The sequence below is a fragment of the Ochotona princeps genome, chromosome 11 (assembly GCF_030435755.1).
Source record: "Ochotona princeps isolate mOchPri1 chromosome 11, mOchPri1.hap1, whole genome shotgun sequence".
NCBI classification, from domain to species: Eukaryota; Metazoa; Chordata; class Mammalia; order Lagomorpha; family Ochotonidae; genus Ochotona; species Ochotona princeps.
Genome location: NC_080842.1, coordinates 39,779,757 through 39,800,037, shown reverse-complemented (window position 1 = coordinate 39,800,037; position 20,281 = coordinate 39,779,757). Strand labels below are relative to the sequence as shown.

General features: G+C 50.6%; 1 protein-coding gene across 1 annotated transcript in view; it reads left to right on the top strand.

The window, feature by feature from the left end:
- SCARA5 (scavenger receptor class A member 5) overlaps nucleotides 1-20,281 on the top strand; it is a 101,254-nt gene that overhangs the window by 64,499 nt on the left and 16,474 nt on the right. Inside the window, exons 5-7 of the mRNA XM_004579088.3 lie at nucleotides 987-1,067; nucleotides 2,964-3,062; nucleotides 4,626-4,682. Coding sequence (XP_004579145.2) covers nucleotides 987-1,067; nucleotides 2,964-3,062; nucleotides 4,626-4,682 — 237 coding nt within the window. The remainder of the gene's footprint in view (nucleotides 1-986; nucleotides 1,068-2,963; nucleotides 3,063-4,625; nucleotides 4,683-20,281) is intronic.

Here is a 20,281-nt window from a genome sequence, read left to right as displayed (position 1 = left end):
CAGCTGTCAACTTCGGTTAGGGTCTGAGGACAATGCCAACTTTCGGAATGTATCAGTACATCGTGATCCTGGCGTCCTGGTTGTTTTGCATGTATTAACACCCTCTGAGCTCATATAACTCCTTCATTCATCAAATATGTATTGTGCAAGACAAAGCTGCTAGGCTACAAGTGTCTGTGTGTAGGATTCCTTGCCACAATGAGGTCCCACACCCTGGGCAGCTGAAGACAACACCACAGCTTACTTGCTCTGGGCTCTGGGGGCTGGAAGTGGGAAATCAAGGTGTCTGTGGGGCTGCATTCCTTGGCAAAGCCCCACAGAAGGATTCCTGCCTGGCTGCTCTTTGTCAGCAGTCCTTGGTGTGCCTTTGCTTGCAGAAGTGTCGCTCAAAGCTCTGCCTCTGTCATCACATGGTGTGCTTCCTGCGTGTCTGTACAAGTCTTCTTATTTAGTAGGCCCTGCCTTGCCTAACCTGACCTTATCTTGACCGCTGTCCTGCAAAGGCCTCATTTCCTAATGAGGTCACATCTGGGGGTTCCAGGTGGGCGTGACTGCCACCTTCTTGCTGTCTCCTCCCCCAGAAGAGGATGGGGAGGAAGAGCACTTTCTGTTGGCTTTCACTATGAAGCTGCCTTTTGTAAGATCCCTGTGCTCACGGCCTCATCTCAACCTAATCACCTGTCCAGGGTCTTCACTTTTAAACTCATCCCACTGAGGGGTGACAGCCTTAAGGTAGGTATCTGGGCCCAGCAAACACAGATTCAATCCATCACACATGGCCATCCTCTCTTTACCTTGGCATCCTCTGTGGTTTCCCTTTGGATACTACTTCCTCCAGGAAGCCTTCCTCAACTTTCCCCTGATTTGGTACTTCCCTCTGTACTTCCGAAGTGCAACAGCAGCCCTTCCTCTTACAGAGAAGGGAGTCTGCATTTCCTCCAGGCCCACCTGCTCCTCTAACCTTAGTGCTCTCTCAACCCTTTTAGGGCCACCAGGACCCAAAGGAGATCCAGGCAATGAAGGGAAGGAAGGCGAGCCCGGCATCCCTGGGTTACCTGGACTTCGAGGTAATGGGGAAGCCCCTGGGAGCGGGGGTACTGAGGAAGACCTCTAAATCTGTCCCTGCTACCCCCTTCCCATTGGTGTACCCAGCCAGCACACTCAGCTGGCTGTGCTGTGTTCCATCAGGGGATGAGCAGGCTGTTGGCACAACAGGGGGGTGCAGCAAATACTTTTTCCTAGGAAGTGCCAGGATCTGAATGGAAAGGTTGCATGAGAGGCCTGTGGCTCTCTGAAACCAGCCCTCCTGCCTGACCCTCTTAGAGCTGTGTGGCCATGACCTTCAGAAAGAACTGGGGGAAGGGGTGTGTTCTGGGGTCCAGACCTACCCTCTAAGTAATGCTGTGTCCTCTCTTTGTTCCCTGAGTCACCAGGTGGCTTATACTCCCACTCTACCTCCCCAGCCTGCTACTCACAGGGACAGCCCTATAGGACTCGCTGGCTGGTGGAGAGGGTCCTTCCAGGGCAAAGCGACATTTTTAGTAGCCTCACTGTCTCAGATATCCAGTTATCTAGTTACTTGGTCCCCATCAGTCCATTCCTGAACCCAGGTGGGCCACTGGCAACATTTTCCCAAGAGAGAACTGTCTGATAAGTGCAACAAGGAAAAGGTGATAAAACAGGAGAAAGTATCTGGTTATCATAGGAATTATAGCTGCAAGGCAACTCTTTCCTAAGCCTGTATGGGAATCGCACACATAGGGGAGAGGCTGAGGCAGAGGAGAAAGAGCCCCAGTCATGCCTCCTCTTCTGGCTTCTCCTCCCCAAGCTCAGAATGGAGGCGCCCAGGGCCGTGGGATCACTTTTTGTGCCTAATGAACCATAGATAGGGTGGGGAACCTGGGGCACAGCCTGCACTGGGTCCAAACTGTTGTGGCCACAGGCTCTGGGAATAGACACATCATGTCAGAATGGAAAAGGCAGAAATCCGATCTACACTCCCCGGTTCCGCCCTCTCTCCGGAGTCCCTGCCTTGGCCACTTGACGTTAGCAATGTGGGCAGAAGTCCTGGGGGACAGGTTGCAAGAAAGCTCACATTTCGAGCAGGAAAGAGCAATTAGTCAGAGAATGAAGGGTACTCCAATGAGCTTAGGCCAGGCTTCTTGGGAGCCCAGAGGTCCCGCCTGCTCAAAGCATTTGTTGATTCTGGCTCTCAGTGATGCAGTGCAGGCCGTGGGGCCTGGAGCCCAGGAGCCATGAGGCCTGATCCCACTTAGTGACCTTGCTGACTTCATCCTTCTCGGCCTCCAGTCCCCTTTGCTATACCCCCCTGTGCTTACAGAGGGTTAGGGATCTTTTCATTTTGCTTTTAAATAGGATGGGGACCTGCCTCTTTCTCCCGCTTCCTAATGACCCACCCCATTACCCTCCTGAAGTACCCAGGAACCCTATTGATCTAGCATGTGGTAGAGCTGACCTGCTATGAACTTTTGGCTCAGAAAGAGTAGGGCTCAGATCCCACTCTATCTCTGTGTCCTCAGGCAAGTTACTTAACCTCTCTGAGCCTCTGTGTCCTCAGGTGGAATGATGCCCATGAAGCCTCAGTGAGACAGTTTATGAGAAGCATCCCGTGCGGTGCCTGGCACCTGTAATGTGCTCCAGAGAGTATTGGCTGTTTGCCTCTCTCCAGCAGCATGCAGGGGAAAGGACATCTCCCTGATGGATGGGCGTTGCCTCCACCACCACCATCATACACTTTTCAGTAAAACAGGATCTGGGCCCAACCAAAAGAGGTGTTCACAGGGAAGGTCCATGCCCACCTGCTTGACTTAGCTTTGTCTGTGTCCTGAAATGAATGAAGAAAAAATCAGGAAGCAAGGGCTATCATTGAACCAGACCATGACCTCTCAGGGTGCTTGCAGTTTCAAGTCTAATGCTCCACCATTTGTCTCTTTGCTCCCTAGGCCTGCCTGGGGAGAGAGGTACTCCAGGATTGCCTGGCCCCAAGGGTGATGATGGGAAGCTGGGGGCCACAGGACCAATGGGCATGCGTGGGTTCAAAGGTAATAACTGGTGATAGGGTACCCAGGGCCTTGCTCACCGGCAGCTGCTGGGCAGGACAGGGGCATGGGCTTTGCCTGGCTGATCAACTCTGATCAAGTCACTATCTCTTAACCAGCATCGATTTTCATCTAAAAATTAGAGATTCTCAAGGTACCAAGTCACACAGACCTTTTCCCAGGCACAAAAAAGAATATAGGTGTATAAATGTTTTCAATACTGTAGGCTTATGCAAGGAGAGTGTTGCTGCTAGGTGCAGCTGAGAGATGTGAGCAGAGGCGGCCAGGAGGGTGGGTCCAGCAGGCCCAGGACTGCACCTTCTTGCCAGGACTGCCGCATTCCTCCTCTCTGTAAGACTCTTCATTCTTCTCATATTTACAACTCTAGTTCACTTTTCAAGTCTGCAATGCCTAAAAAGTCCCTTTGTTCATGCTTTGGGGGACCCACTTTATAGTAATAGGTCCCAATCTTTTCATGGTGTTTTCGAGATTGTTCAGACCTCCTGTCACCATGGCAGAAGGCAGGACCTCGATGCCCTCCCTCCAGGCTTCCGACTCTGCACCTGTGAGAGTGAAAACAGAAAACTCTATTCATCATCCCTCCCTCGGGAATGTCTCAGAAGGACTCTTGATCTTGGGACTTTTTGTTTTGTTTTTTGATTGATAATGAGGCAGGCTGAAGTTTTCCTGTCTTTTCCCTATTTCACAAAAATATGAATCCTCTAACAGCTTTTAAAGCCATTCATATTCACTGACAAACATTAAATCATAAACAAGGTACAAAGGATCAAGTAAAGAAGTGGGTTCTTTTCTCCCCAGCTCCTTTAAAATAACTACTGCCTGTGTTCAGGAGCACATCCTGCCAGACCTTTCTCAAACCACTTTCAAACACGTGTGTGGTTGCCCGTTTTTGTTTTGTTTGTCAAAACTTGGATCACCTCAGGCTTTCTCCCTTAGAACTTTCTGACTTGCTTTTTAAATTTTTTTTTTAACCAGTGTGCTCTGGACTTTTGGTTTGCAGCTATCTTTCTAGACATTCTTGAACTAGGATGCCCTCATCAATTTAGCGTCCTCTGAGGGCTGCCAGGATTTTCTACATCTCTGTAGGAGGAGATGCCAGCTGGGGAAAGAACTTGCTCTTTTAACCACATCCTGGGAAGGAAATCCCACAGTGGCAATCCTCAGTCATGGTTTAGCGTCTGATAGACAACGTGCCTCTATCCTAACATAACTGAAGTCCCTTTGATGGAACACACTTGGCCGTGCACAGCTAAGACTTTGACTGTCTAATAGGAGCATCTTTGCTTTGCCTTCTGGCAGCTGACTGTCTGGCAGTCTTTGGGTTTGTGTTGTGGATGCCACTTTCCTCAGGGAGTGAGCCATCCTCAGCTGTGCCCTTTCCTGCCTGGGCTGATCACAGCAGGTGGTCTCCCGGGCTCTGTGCTGCTCTCCACTGCATGGGTGCCGGCTCCTGCCTGAGACATTCTCTAGTGAAGTCTTCAACAGATGCTGTTTAATCATGCCTGGGGTTATTTCCATTCCTTACACCACTTTCCTCTGTTTCAGGTGACCGAGGCCCAAAAGGAGAGAAGGGAGAAAGAGGAGACAGAGCAGGAGACGGCAGTAAGGAAATTCTGCTGGGTCACTGGGTCTTGGGGTGGCGCAGGTGGAGCAGTGGCCCAGGCAGCCCCACAAACATGGGTGACTTAGTCGGCTGGGCCCCACCGCACTCCCCTTTTCTGGGGTGCTGCTGGTCAGGGAGGGATAAACCTTGTGTTTTCATGGATGCACCTGGAGGCTTCTGCCAATCTGTCACTGGCTGTGTGTAATCACTGTGCCTCAGATTTTTCATCTGTGAAAATGGGGATAATAGGAGCCCAGGGTTGTTGCAAGAATTAATGCATGCAAAGTGCTCACTGCAGTGCCTTGATACCAGGTTAGGACACAGCAGATGTTCACTATCATTTTGCCATGTCATTCACCAGTTCTAACACATGAAAGAGCTTACGAATGTTCATGTAAAATTCACATTGCCTTTTAACTGTATCTTCCCATGTATGTGTCGGAGTACACTTTGATGCCCTAAAGCCATCAGTTGCTTGTTAAATATCACTTTCTCTGCGTTACACAGGGAGCTGTACAGAGGCAGCGTGAGATCCACTTTGTTTTCCTCCTTTGCTTTGGGTTGTGCTATGAGTTGGGAGATCTCTGTATCTGATGGGCCGCCCAGGGTAGGACTGGGCATCTTACTGGTGAGGGTCTCCTCTTAATTATTCACCAAGGAGGCCAGCATATTTTGGACTGCTGTTTTCTAGGGTTAGATTATTGCCTTGCCACGTGGGAATGCTCTACTATGCTCTCCTGTGGAGCACTGAGGCTTGGGGAGGGAGCACCTACCTTCCAGGTTCTCCTGTGGGCCCCTGGGGTCATGGACCACTGCAGAGACACAAGCTTTCCTTCTTCCCCGAGACAGTGAAATGCACAAAGCAATTTGTGTGCTCACAGTGCTCCTGGTTTCATTCAGAGTCCCTCCAGCGGGCTTGCATGCGAGTGTCCAAGCAGACGAGGGGGTCGGGCGGATGCTGCCAGTGGCCAGAAAGACATCTTGAATACCAGGCTGGGAGGCGAAGAGAACTGTGACATATCTAGGTCACGCTTATCTAAAGGGCTGGGTGCTGAAAGCTCTCTTTGGGGTGCTGCCGGGCTCTGCCTGGCTTGCTGGCTGTGTGTGTGTAGCAGAACACTGCCAAGTCGGCTCAGAAGGACCGAGGCATTTAGTTCTGAGGAATAAATAACAGCCACCACTGGGGTGGGCAGTTAGGGAGGTGCTGTGGGGAAAGATGACCTTTGAGGAGGGAATCAGACATGCTGCCCTGTTGCCCTAGCCAGGGGATGGATGGGTCTTGCCAGTGGTACCCTGGTCACTGACTGGAGAGAGGAGATGGAGGGCCGTGGGAGGGCAGAGCTGGAGCTGCCCCTGATAGGAAGGGCACTCTGGTCACTGCATGTTTACCTGCCCACCATGGGCTGAGCCACATGGGCTCTGCACTTGGACTTGGCCAGGGTGGGACATACACAGTATCTGGGTAGGGAGGGAGGTATGGAAGCAGGGGCCCAGCAATGGGCGGGAAGGCCTGGGGGAAGGACGCCCAGTGCACTTGGCCCTGGTACTTCTTGGCCCTACAACAAAAGGCTGACCTCAACTCTGAACAGTCATCCTCGGGGACTGGGCTACACCCTCACTGGAGCCCTGAACTCAGACACCGGCTCCCAACATCTCCCTCCAAGACCTCCAATGCGGTCGGCCTGAGCCATGGAGCCAAAATGTGACAGGACTGCACAGATGGCTGCATGGGCCAGGGGCTTTATACAGTGTTAGGGAGGACCTGGGGGCACCAGCATCAGCGAGAAAGGCAGAGAGGCCCAGACGGGAGCACTGATTTCTGCATGGCTTTTTTTTTTTTCACCTTTTTTTTTTTTTAATTGAAAAGAGAGTTGGAGAGAGAAAAAGAAAGATCTTTCTTCAATCCACTGATTCCCCAAATGGCTCAAACTTCTGGGGCTAGGTCAGGCAAAAGCTTCTTCCAGATCTCCCACGTGGGCACAGGGGTCAAAGCACTTGGGTCATCCTCCATTACTCTTCCAAATGCATTATTAGGAAGCATCATCAGAAGTGGAGCAGCCAGGACTCGAACCAGTGCTCAGTGGGATGCTGGTGTTGCAGGTGACGGCTTAACCTATTGTGCCACAGGGCTGGCTCCTCTGTATGTCTTGCGGCAGGGCAGAGCCCAAAAGGGAAACCCTCAGTCTCAACTTCCTTCTGCCTGGGATGAGACCATGAGCCCAAGTCAATGGACAGAAGAACCATTCCGGCTCCTCCAAACCCTGCCCCACTGGTGGCTACAGATGGGTGGGGAATTGCTGAAGGCATTCAGGGTGTCCACGGCACACAGGAAGGCTACCACCTTCCCACGGCCTCACTGCCTTCCCATGGCCTCCACCCCCCTGGCCTGCCTTGGGCTACACCAAAGCCAAGCTTTATTCAGCCTCCCCCACTGTGTTTCCAAGGCCCCATGTCCCAGAGGTGTTAACCAGATCCCAGAGACCCAGGCTCCAAGTAGAGAGCTGAGGCTCAGCTTTCAGAAAAGTGCCAAAGTGCTGACCAGCACATTGCCGCTCTGGAGAGTGCCTTGTCATCCCCTGGGCCCTGGGGCAGCCCCACCCGAGGACGCACAGGGTGGGAAGGGGGAGTTCTGAGCACAAAAGAGCTCCTCCCCTCCAAACACCACCACTCCCCGTGCCCCTGCGCCCCCGGTCCCACACACACCTTCAGTGTGTACCTTCAGCAGCAAGCACCTCCACTTCCAGCAGATGTTCCCATGTCAAAGGTATTTGGTGAGAAAAGCAAGAGATACCGCTCCTGCCTGGGGAATGAGACAGAGGGCTTTTCCTTCGAGATGTCTCAGCGCCAGGGTTTGAGTCAATATTACAATATGCTTCAAAGCACAGTCTTACCATTTTTTAGCCATGCAGTGAACTGGAGTCACGGGATTTGGGGGTTGGATGTGTTTCAGGTCAGTTCCCTCTCTCAACCCCACCCCACCAATGAACAGAAACACAAGAACAGACAAGTGGAGGGAATCCCAAGGTCACGCTATGGAGGCCATGGCCAAATTGGGTGTAGAGTCCAGATCACTTGATTTCTATTTGATGAGAGGTGAAAGTTTTGTGAGTGTTTCTTTTTATGTTTTTTGGGTTGTCTTTCCTTTTGTTTTGTTTTGTTTTGCTTTTCAAAGTAGAGCAAAATCAATCACTTTGTTAGCTGCCGAACTTTTGGAAGTTTGGCCAAGAAGAAAAAAAAAAGAAACTAACATGTACACAACTTAAGAGAAAAAAGCATTTGTTTTACCCTGGTAAATGGCCCATTTGCAGGGAAAATAAATAGTATTTTTGCAGTGAGCGGGTGAGTTTAAGATTCTGTTTAGTTTAAGTCCCACAGCCTGAACATACAGCAAGGTGTAAATTTATATTGTTTATGGAAATTTTCTCAATTAGTTTCCACACAGAAAGGAATACACAAAGTGATGCAGAGGTGAATTCTGGGCCAGTTGAGGACGTGAAGTTGATAGTTACCACTGGCAGCTCAGAAAGCTTGGAATCCATTGAATACTTAGTGTGTATTTGGTATTTAAGGGTGGGGGACTGGGGAAACTCAGAAGCAGTGGTCAGGTGAGGGGCTTCCACATGCTTGTCCCCAGGCCCGCTGGGCGGCTTGCACCTTGGTTCCAATGGAGAGGAGGCAAAGGGTCAGCTTTGGAGTCCGGGAGCCACCTACCTCCCCCACCGCTGCCTAGAGTGAGCTGGGGGAATCAATTTAGGAATCAACACAGCCTCGAAAGCGAGCCTCATCCAGGACCAGTGAGACAGGGCGGTCACACACACATCCTTAATGTCTGGCATCACTTTACTAGCCCAGTGATAGTGCGATTTAATAGTAAACCACACCCCTGCCCACCCAGAGTGGGCACTGTGGTGCAGTTAGGTCAGGGCATGAGATGCCCTCATTCTGTACTGGGGTGCCAGGATTCCAGTTCTGCATACACTTCCTGTCTCAGCTTTGTGCGAATAGATGACCTGGAAGGTGGCAAATGACAGCTCACATACTTGGGCTCCTGCCAACTTCACTGAGTCTTGGGTGGAATTCCTGGCTCTGGCTTTGGCCTGACCCATCCTGGATGTGGCAAGCATTTGGAGAATGAGAAAGGACAGAATATCTCCTTTCTCATTCTCTCTAGCTTTCAAATAAATGCAACTTTTTTTAAAAAAAGATTTATTTATTTTTATTGGAAAGTCAGATTTACAGAGAGAAGGAAAGACAGAAAGCTCTTCCATCCGCTGATTCACTCCCCAAGTAGCTGCAATGCCCAGAACTGAGCCAATCTGAAACCAAGAGTCAGGAGCTTTTTCCAGGTCTCCCACATGGATGCAGGGTCCCAAGGCTTTGGGCCATCCTCCACTGTTTTCCCAGGCTATAAGCAGGGAATTAGATGGAAAGTATAGCAGCTGGGACACTAACCGGTGCCCAAATGAAATCCTGGTGTGTGCAAAGCGAGGACTTTAGCCACTAGGCTACTGCACCGGGCCTAAAATCCAACTTTTTAAAAACAATAAAACACTGGTAAGAAAAATAGCATCTTCACATTTTACTACCAATTCATTCACACCTGGGCCAACAGGAAGCCGGTTCCTTAGCAGAAGACATAGTTCTCCAAGAGAGATGTGGGAGGCAGGAGTCCACCCCTGTGAGATGGCAGATGGAAGACAGGATCATGGACTGGCCTCCATCACCAGAGTTTGTAAAAGAGCAACACTTAAACCAGTCCTGTCTGGCCTGGAGCCCTCACTGTCACCCCTTTCATGGTGATCTTCGATCATCATTCCTGAAGTCTGGGGTCCTCCTGGGTCCCCGTATGTTCTTAGTGGTCTGATATGACACTGCTAATTTTGTCCTTAGCAATTCATTCTTGTGAAGGCACCCTTCTGTGTCCCAGAATTCACTCTGTCAGTCACCAAGCTTTGATTGCCTTGACTCATTTCTGAGACTCTGAGCTAGACAAGCACAAACTGTCACATGACAGGAGCGGGACTCTGCAGGGCCACAGCCCTTCTGAGCCAGTTGCCTTCCCCAGGCTTCCTGGCTGTGTGCATCAATCACAGGTTCATCGAGCTGAAGGCTGCCAGAGTACCCAGGATTCCTCTGATGCAGCTTGTTTACTCATGCGTTTGTTCACTCATTCACTCTCTCTTTTGTCCTTATAATATCTAACATGTGTTGCCAGATGCAAACATGAAAGTGTATGTGGAAATGGAAAAGTGTTTTTCAAATATTTTCTCCCCTGAGTTTGTGCCTGGTAACTGAAACTACACAGGGATGTGTCCTCAGGCTGAAACCAAAGCAGAGGGGGAGACACCAGGGAGGGAGAACAGTGAGCTCCAAGCAGTGGTCAATGAGATAATGGGGAGAGTGGAATGATGCCTGGCAGAGCAGGCTGCAGTGTGGACAGGGCCAGGGAAGGTGCTGGAAGGTGCTGGCTTCCCAAAGGAAATGAGGCCTAGAGATTGAGGGGGACACTCAGGGAAGCAGGAGCTGGCTTCTCTCACTCCTGTCACACTGGAAGGCAGATATGTAGACAGAGGTAAAGCATCCAGGGTAGAAGGCATTGGCTTACTCACTTACTCGGTACACCTTTGTAGAATATTCAAGATTTACCTAGCCCCTAACTGGAAGACTGGACAAGAGGAAGGCCTAACCTCACCTTTGAGGAGCCCATGGCATGGAAGAGTGTGGGGAGGGACTGTGCTAAATAGAGAGGGGGACAAAGTCTTGAACCTGAGTCTTAAAGGGAAACTTGGTGTCCAACAGGTGCATGTGGAAGGCGAGGGTGTCCCTCACACGGAACAGCACAGTGTTGGCTGATAGTCCAGGGTTAGCACAGCAAAGGTCTGGGATATAAGCAGCCAAGGATCACAAAGGGCCTGGTAATGTCGGGAACTTTGGGCTTGTCTCTCTGGGCCCTAGGAGGATACTGAGGGACTGAAATCATGGGTGGCAGGGCAGCAGTGTCAGGAGGCTGGGAGGAACCAGTGCTAATGAGTAATGAGGCCAAGGCCCTAGCAGCAACGCCTCGGCATCCACAGGTGTTGAGTCTGGCTGGCAGCCCATTGTCCCCAGGGGTGAGTCCCTGTTCCAAACCCACATTTCTCTTCTGCTCCAACTCCCTCTGCTAGTCGGAGCTGCTGCCCCCTTGTAAAGCTTGCCTTTTGAGCGATACATTTACCCCAGAATATGACACTTGAATGTTACGCCTTTCTCGGGTGCAGCCCTGGCTGTGGAGTAACTGAAAGGAAAATTACATTTCCCCTGTGCTCATTCACGTGCTTCTGGCCCCCAGGGTGAGTCTCCCTGACACTCCCCAATGCTCTGGCACTGAATTCAGCTCCAACACTCATGGCTTGGAGTTGGCAGGCACCCAAGCTAAGGGCTCAATTTGTCAAGGCTGCCAACACCTTTGCGTGTCAAGTTCAAGGGCCAGGTGTGCAAAACTTCTGACTACCCAGCTCAGACTCCTTGGGTTTGATTTCTGCTCACCGAACTCAGGAAATCATCCACATCTATCAGCTTATTACCAAGGACAGAACTCATGTACAGCTACACAGAACAGGTGCACAAGGCAAAGTACTGCGTGGGGGGAAGAAGCTAAGAGGAATATCCCTGCCTATAGGGGGTACTACCCAGCTGCTTCTGCAATCACAGAGCTCTCCAGACCTGTCCCGTTGTGTTTTGGGGGAGGCTTCATTATGTAAGCACCCTGGGCTAAATCCAGCCAAGGATTTAGCCCACATAAAATGCCTACATCTCCAGCCCCTCCCCCCTTCCTGGAGGCTGGTGGATAAGGCACCGAATGTCACAAACTCCTAATCCTGTGTTTGATTTCTCTGCCATCCAGCTCCCACACTTCCAAATTCCCCATCTTCAAGGTCACCTCTGTAACTCAGGTGTGGTTGAAAAGGGCTTATCATGAATAATAAAAGATGCCCCTGGTACATGTTTGGCAAGCCAGGGACAAATAGCAAATGACACACACAAAGATACTCCTGGGATTCTTGCAACTTAGGAAGTTACAAGAGTTTAAGGTGCTTTGGCCAAAAGCTAGGGCAGCAGAGCGAATACATTTTGTTGACTGTCTCAAGATCCCAGTATGTCTCAAGATCCCAGGTCTGGCTTCCTGACTGACAGGCTGTGTGGCCCTGAGAACCAGTTACTCAGCCTCCCTGGCCACAATTGCCTCTTGTTGCTCTTGTTTGTACAGAGGATGGAATCTGGCCTCCCGGATGTTCTGGTTTGCTGAGATCCTGTCTCAAGTCTTCCAAAAACAAACTCAGTGACTGTTCTTGAAGCTCCTGCTGACCCCTCCCAGGAGAGCCCTCCCAGGGCCATGTGCAGAAAATACTGCAATTCAGATTCCTCCATGCTCGCTTCACACAGACCCAAGAGGGCCTGGTGACATTCGAAGGCTGGCTCCCTTAAGAAGTTAGGAGGTCAAATTGATGTGGGCATGGGGGTTTTAATGTTTTACTGCAGGTCCTTGTCTTGCAGGAATACAGAGTTCTAAGTGGAGACATGGGCATAAGAGGTGTGGAGTGGTAACGGGATGTATTCAAATGGTGAGAAAGTGAGCATAGATACGCATCAGAGTAGAGTACCCCCATATAGGGCCAGGAGAGCAAAGGAGGAGAGAGAAAAAGAGTATCTTGAAGCAGCTCCAGGTGTGGTCCCCAGCAAGAGAGCTCTCTCCAGTTATTGGCCTCTTTTATGAAATAGAGAGTGGTGCCTCTGCAGCATGAAGCCACCTGACAATTTTATGATACCTCTGCTGGCTGCACCTGGAGATTTGTACCCATACTTTCATGGTGTCCCCTATAGGTCCCAGATGAAGCAAGTATTTGGATTGATAGGCAGCAGAGTAGAATGACATATGAGGGCTTGTAACTCACACTTAGAAGACTTCAGCTAACTGCCTGCCTGTTTCTCCTGTGAGGCAAGGGAGCCAAAGCTGTTCCCTTCCCTTCCTCTCTCATTAAAGGCGTTTGCAGCATCCCTAGCCAGACAAAAGCTGGGGTTCTGTGCCCAGATGAGAAAGAGATGCTAAGGCCGGAGGCAATGAATCCCCTTAGGAATGGAGTCATTCACCAGGTAACCCACATTTGTGCTTTAAATGTAAGCTAGGTGAAAGCAAGAACTGGGCCAGAGCCCCACGAAGGCTGCTTGGTGGATAAATAAAAAGTCAGCCAGTGTTGGGAGAAGCCAGCTGTGTAAGTGGAACTTGGGACATGGTTCAGCCATTGTGCTGCTCCCCCAACCTCCAGTGGCTTTGGGGTAAGGGAGCTGCCCATCTACCAGCCTGCTCCCCACTTTCTCCATTTCCTGTTGGCTGTGCTAAGCTCAGGCTGCTGAGCCTACACCTCCCACCAGGGACCTAGAGACCACCCATCCCCAAAGGCTGCCTTGTCCAATCCCTGGGCCAATAGGCAGCAGTTTCCAGAAATCCTTCCACCTCATGAAAGCAGAGTAATGTAAACCTCAGATTGAAGGTAAGCACAGAACAAGTTCACTTCAAACACAGGGCCTTGAAGCCACCAAAAGAATTGTTTGGGTCTTTGATGTGGCTTAGGTTAGAAACAACTTTTCATTTGAGACAGAAAGGCATATGTTAAAACCAAGCATGGGCTCATTGTTTATTTAGAAAACATTTCGAACAACTTTGGGGCTTGTTCTGGATCCCCCGTGACCCTGCCCCTGTCCCGCTAATGCTGAGGGCCAAGTGTGTGCTGTGGGCATGTGGTTGAAATCTGAGGGGTCCCCACGGTGCCTTCATGCTGAAATTGGATTGGCTTTTGCTACCACTGTATCACCCACACTCAGGGCTCCAAGTCCCCTGCTGTTCTTTGATGCAGAAACCACCCTGCAGGGGTAGAAGGCTTGGGACCAGCCCTATGGGTGGATTGACTTTCCTGTTTTCCCTGGGGAACTGGTGGAAGAGGAGGAAGATGAGAGAGACAATGCCTGTGGTCCCTTGTGGAGGCTGTGGCAACAGGGTTGGGCGGTTTGCTTTCTCACTGACTCAAGCCGGCCTCAGACTTGTCCTTGTTCCCCTTTTGGGGCACTGCATGGGGTCCCTGAACCCCTCCCCACCGGTCCTCAAGCCTTTATGTCTTTCAGGATAACTCCAAGGAGCAGGGTCCTGATCCCATTGCACCGAGGGGGAAACTGCTCAGAGGGGTCATATCCCTGGCCCAAGTCAGATTTGGAAAGTAGAAGCCTACTTTACCGGGCTGTCTATGGACTTGAAGGAGGCGCAGGACAGAGACAGGATGACGATGAGGTAGGGACAGCAAACAAAGGCAGGGGCATGAAAGAGTCCCCCAGGTCCCCAGAGATGGTCACTAGTGCGGTTATGGAGTCTGTTGTAACAGGTTCAGGAAGCCCCTGAGAGGTGGCCCTGCAGATGCCAGCATGCCCAAGGAGGTGGGCACCCAGGGCCTCTTGACTATGGCTCTCACTGCCCTGTGAAAGGTCCAGGAGAAAAGGGGGTTCAGCTTGCTGGCCAGGTACCCAAGACAATCCAAACAGTTCAGTTCTGGGCATTGCCTGTGGGCCTCAAGGGCATGCCCCCTCCTCTCCTCCACTACCACTACCACCATCACCAAGGAAGGGGCAGGGTAGCCCTTCAGTTAGTATTGATCTGACACATTGCTGGAGGCCCAGCCCCTGGGAACAGTGACACCACAGACTAATTCTCAGTCCCCAAAGAAGGAGCAAGCAGAGTCAGTCGCTGGATGATGTGCAATGTGAGCTTGATGTGACTGGACAGGGCTGACTCGAGATATTCCAGTTCCTTCCTAAGCCCATGTGACCCGTGGAAGACAAACACAATGTAGACCTGAGAGCAGCCAGGTGACCTTGAGAGAGACACTGGCCTTCTCCCAGCCTCAGCTTCCGTGCCTGTACCATGGGGATGGAGAAGGGACTAGGATCGAGGGAGCCAGGCTAAGGAGCCTGGCCAAGCTCTCCCTAGGCTGCAGGTGGAGCTGGAAGAAGTTACCAGGAAGAAGCAGCGGCCTATGGAGCACTTCTGCAAGCCACCTTTAAAAAGCAGTGCATGCCATGATTAGAACTGCCTTTTTTTTTTCCTTTGATGATAGCTTCTGTCCTTCCCATGTGGCTCCCATTTCCCATTGAGAAGTGGTACCCCAGCCTGCGTGCTGAGGAAGGGACCCAGAGCCCCTGGGCTGCAGGCTGGCTGAGGGCACTGAGAGTTCTTTCTTTACAAGAGAATGAAAGTTCAACTTCCTTAATGGGCAGATGGTCCGAATTATCCCTGGGGCTCTCTTCTGCAGCTGCGGAGAATCAGGGCCGATTTTCCCAGCGCCCTGTGTTTATTTCTGTTCTCCACAGCCTCCTTTCTTGCGTCTTGTTGTGCTTTGGCAGGGGAACTGCGAGGCAGGAAAAACAAACAAGGGGCTGTGATACTCCAAGCTGGGTTTGGGTGTTCTCTGCCTACTTTTCTTCAGAAGCGAAGTGTCTGGGGACCCCAGGGCCCTTGGAATGTGTGAGCCATGCAGATTCTGTGGTAGAGAGCAGTTCCACTTCTAGAGCCCATCAGAGTGCCGTGGGCCCCGTCAGTAATTCTCGCTCCCTGTGCAATGTGCGGAGTGTTACTGCATGCCGTGCTCTCTGTGTGCATATGGGAATGCCATGGAACATGAAGGCTGATTGACAGTGCCTGTCACATGGCTTTGATGCAGAATGCATAGAGGCTGGGGAGAGAGTAGCAGGGCAATATTTCTGATAACCCAGTGGGACATAGGGAACATGTATTGGGGGTCACAGGTCAGGAAACTTGTGGACAATCCCTGTGCTTCTCTGTTGTTGTGTGTGAAGGTTGTGAGCTGAGTGGTCAGAACTTGCCTGCCTTGGCACACTGCCAAGCTGCCCCAGAGAGCTCTCAGAGGCAGTCGGGACCAGGATTCTCTACTTCAGTCCAGGACACAGTCCTGGAAGTCCCAGATGGTGAGAGGGGTAGAACCCATGTGAACCTGGTGGGAAAGTTTCCACAGAAGGGAGAAGACTGTGGTCTGGTCCCGTATCTCTCTGAAAGTTCACAGCCAGAGTTGGTGCTGAGGGGTTGAATATGAAAGGCTTTTGCTCTTCTCTCCTGTTTGTCCTTGGAGCAGTGATGTGACTTTGGGTGAATTACTTGCCTTTTCCAAGCCAGTTGCAGGCTCATAAATCATAACACACTGCAAGGCTTTTGTGAATGATAAGTGAGAAAATGCCATGGAAAGCGCTTTGCACAAAGCCTGGCGTATAGAGGAAGCTCAGTAGACATATTCATTCTCTTGGCTGTTAGTGCTTGATTTGACATCTCTCCTGGGAAATGCCCAGAACTTGGCTTTGTGGTTGTTGGGTATGGGGCAGGTTGTGAGCCAGACATGGCCAAGTGCTGATGGCAGTGGCGATTCTGAGGCTATGGTGGCTGGTTCTGAGAGATGGAAGTTACCAGCCTCTTCTCCTACACCTGCAAAGGGGCCCCTACTTGCTTAGCTGTGCTGAGTGGATGGGAGACTGTGCCGCTCACTTGCTAGTGATAACCATGGAAGCAGAGCATAGAGTTAGGTGGGGAGTTGGGGTGAAAACCCACCAGTCAGAGATGCCGGTGCTTAGTGAAGGGGGCCAGGTGCTGGTTTCAAAACCCTGGAGTGGATTTCCTTGAGATATGGGTGAGTACCCTGGCATACCCAGGGCTGGGAAGAGCAATTGTCAGGCCAGGCACACAGAAGAGGATTCCTGAGCTTGAGTTGGGTAGGAGGGGCTTCAGGCCAGTGGTCAATGCTCTTATAGCTCCAGAGGCCAAGATCCAAAGCCACAGCAGCTGGGATGAGACCAGCTTGCTCTTGTCCCAAGCCTTGCTTTTCTTTCCTAGAGATATACAAAACAGAGAAAGCAGAGTATTTTGAGAGAATTCTCTCTCCCTGCTTATTGCTTCCCACCACCAGGGAGGATTTGCAAGGTCTGTGCTAGGAGCCCAGGAGTGGCCTTGAGTTCCTGGCCTGTTCTGGAGTTGCCTTGCTCACCTAGTCACATCCCATTTGCATTAGTGAACAGAAAGTTGCTGATGGCAGCAGCCAGCCTTCTGCCACTTGTCCTCACTCCCCCCATGGAATACAGGGAGGAGTCAGAGACTGAGCAGCCGAAGTTAGGAGGAGATTGATCTAACTGAGGGGATGCACCCACCCCTTATCCCTCTCCCCACACAGCTCAGTTGCTCTGCAAAGAGGCTTTCAAGGGTTTGATCCATTCTTAGGCTGTTGGTGGCCAGACTGTCCTCAGCAATGTAGGGAGCCTGCTCCAAGTTGATCCACATGCTGGGCAGTGGACTGCCACTGGCAAAGGCTGGGAGCTCACAGTATCGGGTCACTTTTGAACACTTTTCATTTATTATTTTATTTGAAAGACTGAAAAACAAGCAAAAAGGGATTGTCAGTCTATTAGTTCTCTCCCCTCAAATATCTGCAACAGCCAAGGCCCACCCAGGCTGAAGCCAGAATCCTGGAACTACATTTAGGTTTCCTGTACTGCTGGCAGGGACCAAAGTAGCCGAACCATCACCTCTGTCCCCCTAGGATGCGCATTATCAGGAAGCTGCACAGGAGAAGAGGAGCAGGGATGCCAGTAGCATTTTAATTACTGCACCTGAGACCTTTGACTAGTGCTGCTGCTATGCAATGCCACCATTCCATCCATTTCAAGAGGAGGTTGGGCATCTGGAAGTCATATCTGGCCAATTGTAGAGTTGAATTTGAAGCTTAATTCCAAGTGCAGAGCTAGCCCCCATTCACCTTCTCAGGTTGTCTTCCCGCAAACATGTTTGCCTCTGTCCAAACTCTCTAGTCTACACCATTGGTACACAAGGAGGCAAGGAGCTAATCAGCCCTTAAATGGGATTCAGGCTTGCCTTCTTTGGGCTTTACTGGCAGCAAGGGCCAAAGACTCAAATGAAGACCACCCAGTAAGAGGCCTTGGAAGACATTCTAAGCTTAGCACCCATATGGCAGGTAGGCTATGCAGAGCCCACAATGACCTGGTCATTTAGAATCCAAGGTGGTTCCAAGGGCTGGGGGACCCAGGGTTTGGCTGTTTGCTCTGATGCCTCCCCGTTCACAGGCTCATGGCCGCTACCATCCTGCCTCTCTTCTTTGTGTTTCTGCTTTGCTTTTCACTTCTCCCTGTGTTCCCCAACTCATTCTTGCAGCAGAAATGGGTGGTTCTGGTACTCCTATAGTGCTTTAGACAGAACTTCTGCGCTTGGCTAATCCCGCACCATCTTTCCCATGCATAAGGGAGTGTTTCCAGAGGAGAGCACAGCACACGCCTTGGCAGCTTATCTGCAGCTATAGTCTTACCACATCTAATGGCAAAGACAAGGGCAGACACTAGCTAAAATGGTTAGGATGAATTTGAATCAGGAATAACTTTTGCTAAAGTGCCCAGCATGGACTGACTCAACCCAATTTCCACCAAAGTGAAGAGGCATCTTATTTTTTTTAATTTTATTTATTTTTTGCATTAATTTTTTTATTATGTTTTTTACAATGTTTACATAGTTAATTAGGGTAAAAAAAAAAAGGTTCAAGGGCTATAGGAAAGTGGGTAAGACTATTATTTCCATATTGGTTCCTTCATGTTTAAAGGGGATTTTAAGGGAGAAGGCCCACCCAATTTCCCACCCTCCCCAGGTCCCAGATGTAGGGCATGCTCCGAGGTTCTTGCTCAAGTGGTTTGGATAGTTCACCAGTTATGAATCGCTGCCAATCTTGCCACTCCAAGCACGATGAGGTCTCTGAAGAATCCACTGATTGACATAGTCCATCATAGAGTCTCCGTTTGCCCAGTATTTCGCTGCCAACATATAGCTGAGATAGCTGATTGACCTGTCTGTCTTCTGTCTTTTCTTGGTTAGGGTTCTGAGTCCAGCATTTCGATTGGGCAGATCCCCAAAGAAACTTTGTCTGAGGTGTTCTCAGACCAGATTCTTGTATGTACTATCAAGTACAGGGCCCGGCACAGTCCATTGTCCCAATCAGCTGGTGGTTGCGATCGCTGGGTTGGTTCTGTTTTCAGCCCCGACTTCCACTGGAACCAATGGGTATTGCAGTCCAGCCTGGTTCTGCCCAGCACATACTCGGCCCTCGCATAAACCAGTGGGAGCTGCAGCCTAGTTGGAGCAACCCACAATAACCCCCACCAGGCCCGCCCCCTACCCTGGTTTGCCAGTATGTGTAGCAATAGTCCAGTCTGTCCCACATCCCATTCAGCTCTCATACATGTCAATGGGTATTAAGGCTTAGTTCCATCTAACCAGCTCCACTATGCAGCCCACACAGATGCTGTTGGGTGTCTGTCTAGCCACCCCAGCCCCTGTCCTAGTTTTCATGCCTGAAGAGGAATCTTAAAAGGGGAAATTGGGGGCAGACATTTGGCACAGTGGCTAAGATGCCACTTGGGGTGCTATTATCCCGGATCAGAGTTCTGGGTTTGAGTTGGCTCTGCTTCTAGCTTCCTACTAAGGTACACCCTGGAAGGCTTCAAGTAATGGCTCAAGTACTTGGGTCCTGCCACTCATGTGGGAGGCCTGGATTGAGTACCTGGTTCCTGGCTTCAGCCTGGCCTAACACTAGCTGTTGCAGGCATTTGGAGAGTTAGCCAGCAGGTGGAAGATCTCCCGCTTTTCAAATATATAAAATTTTAAAAATACTTAAAACAAGGGAGAACAAGGGACTAAGGAACAGGGTAAATCGGGTACAATAGAATCAAAGTGAGAAATTGCAAAGACAAAAAGTGGGGTAGGGAATACAGGAAGCCCCTGTGACTTTGCTAACTGGAATTTATCCAAGTTAAGTTTTTGTCATCCACAGAGGCCAGGACACAGGGACCCTGTCTTTGGGTTTTGGCTAGAATTAGTGGTAAATTCTTCTGGTGGCCTTGAGTTTTCTCAGGCAGGAACTGTAATGGTCATTCGACAGATGTGGTGTGGGGCTTTTAACACCAGGTGAGTGCTTGTTATAGTTTTTCCAAGCAGAGGACTCAGATGAGCATGGGAAAGGTCCTTTTTCATGGAGTGCTCCCAGTGATCCTGCAGAGGAAGCAGAAACATGCAGACAGATATAAGGCTAGGCCACAGTTGCCTGAAAGAAGCTCCATGCACCAAGTGGTGAGACATCTGTGTTCTACAGGTAGGCTCATGGAGCTTGTTACAAGCAATGCATTCAAAACTACAAAGCTTCACCAGTCCCAGCCCTCCATGACCCAATCCCCCGTTTGCTAGAGAACTGGGTCAGAATTTGAGAGATAAAAGGGCCACCAGGTTAGTGCCTGGCATAGCCTGGGTGCTGGGTAAGCTCAGAGCAGCGTGTCAGGGAACAGGACAGTGGGATCTGTAACTTGGGACTGTAGTGAGGCAGAAAGCTGTAAGCACAGGTCATACACCCCAGTGCTTTAGAAAATTCAGGGAGTGAAATGACAAGCCTGGTGCCCTGGGAGGGAACAAGGAGGCCATCCAGTCAAAAGGGGGGCTGCCTTGTACCCTGAGTTTCCCCCATCT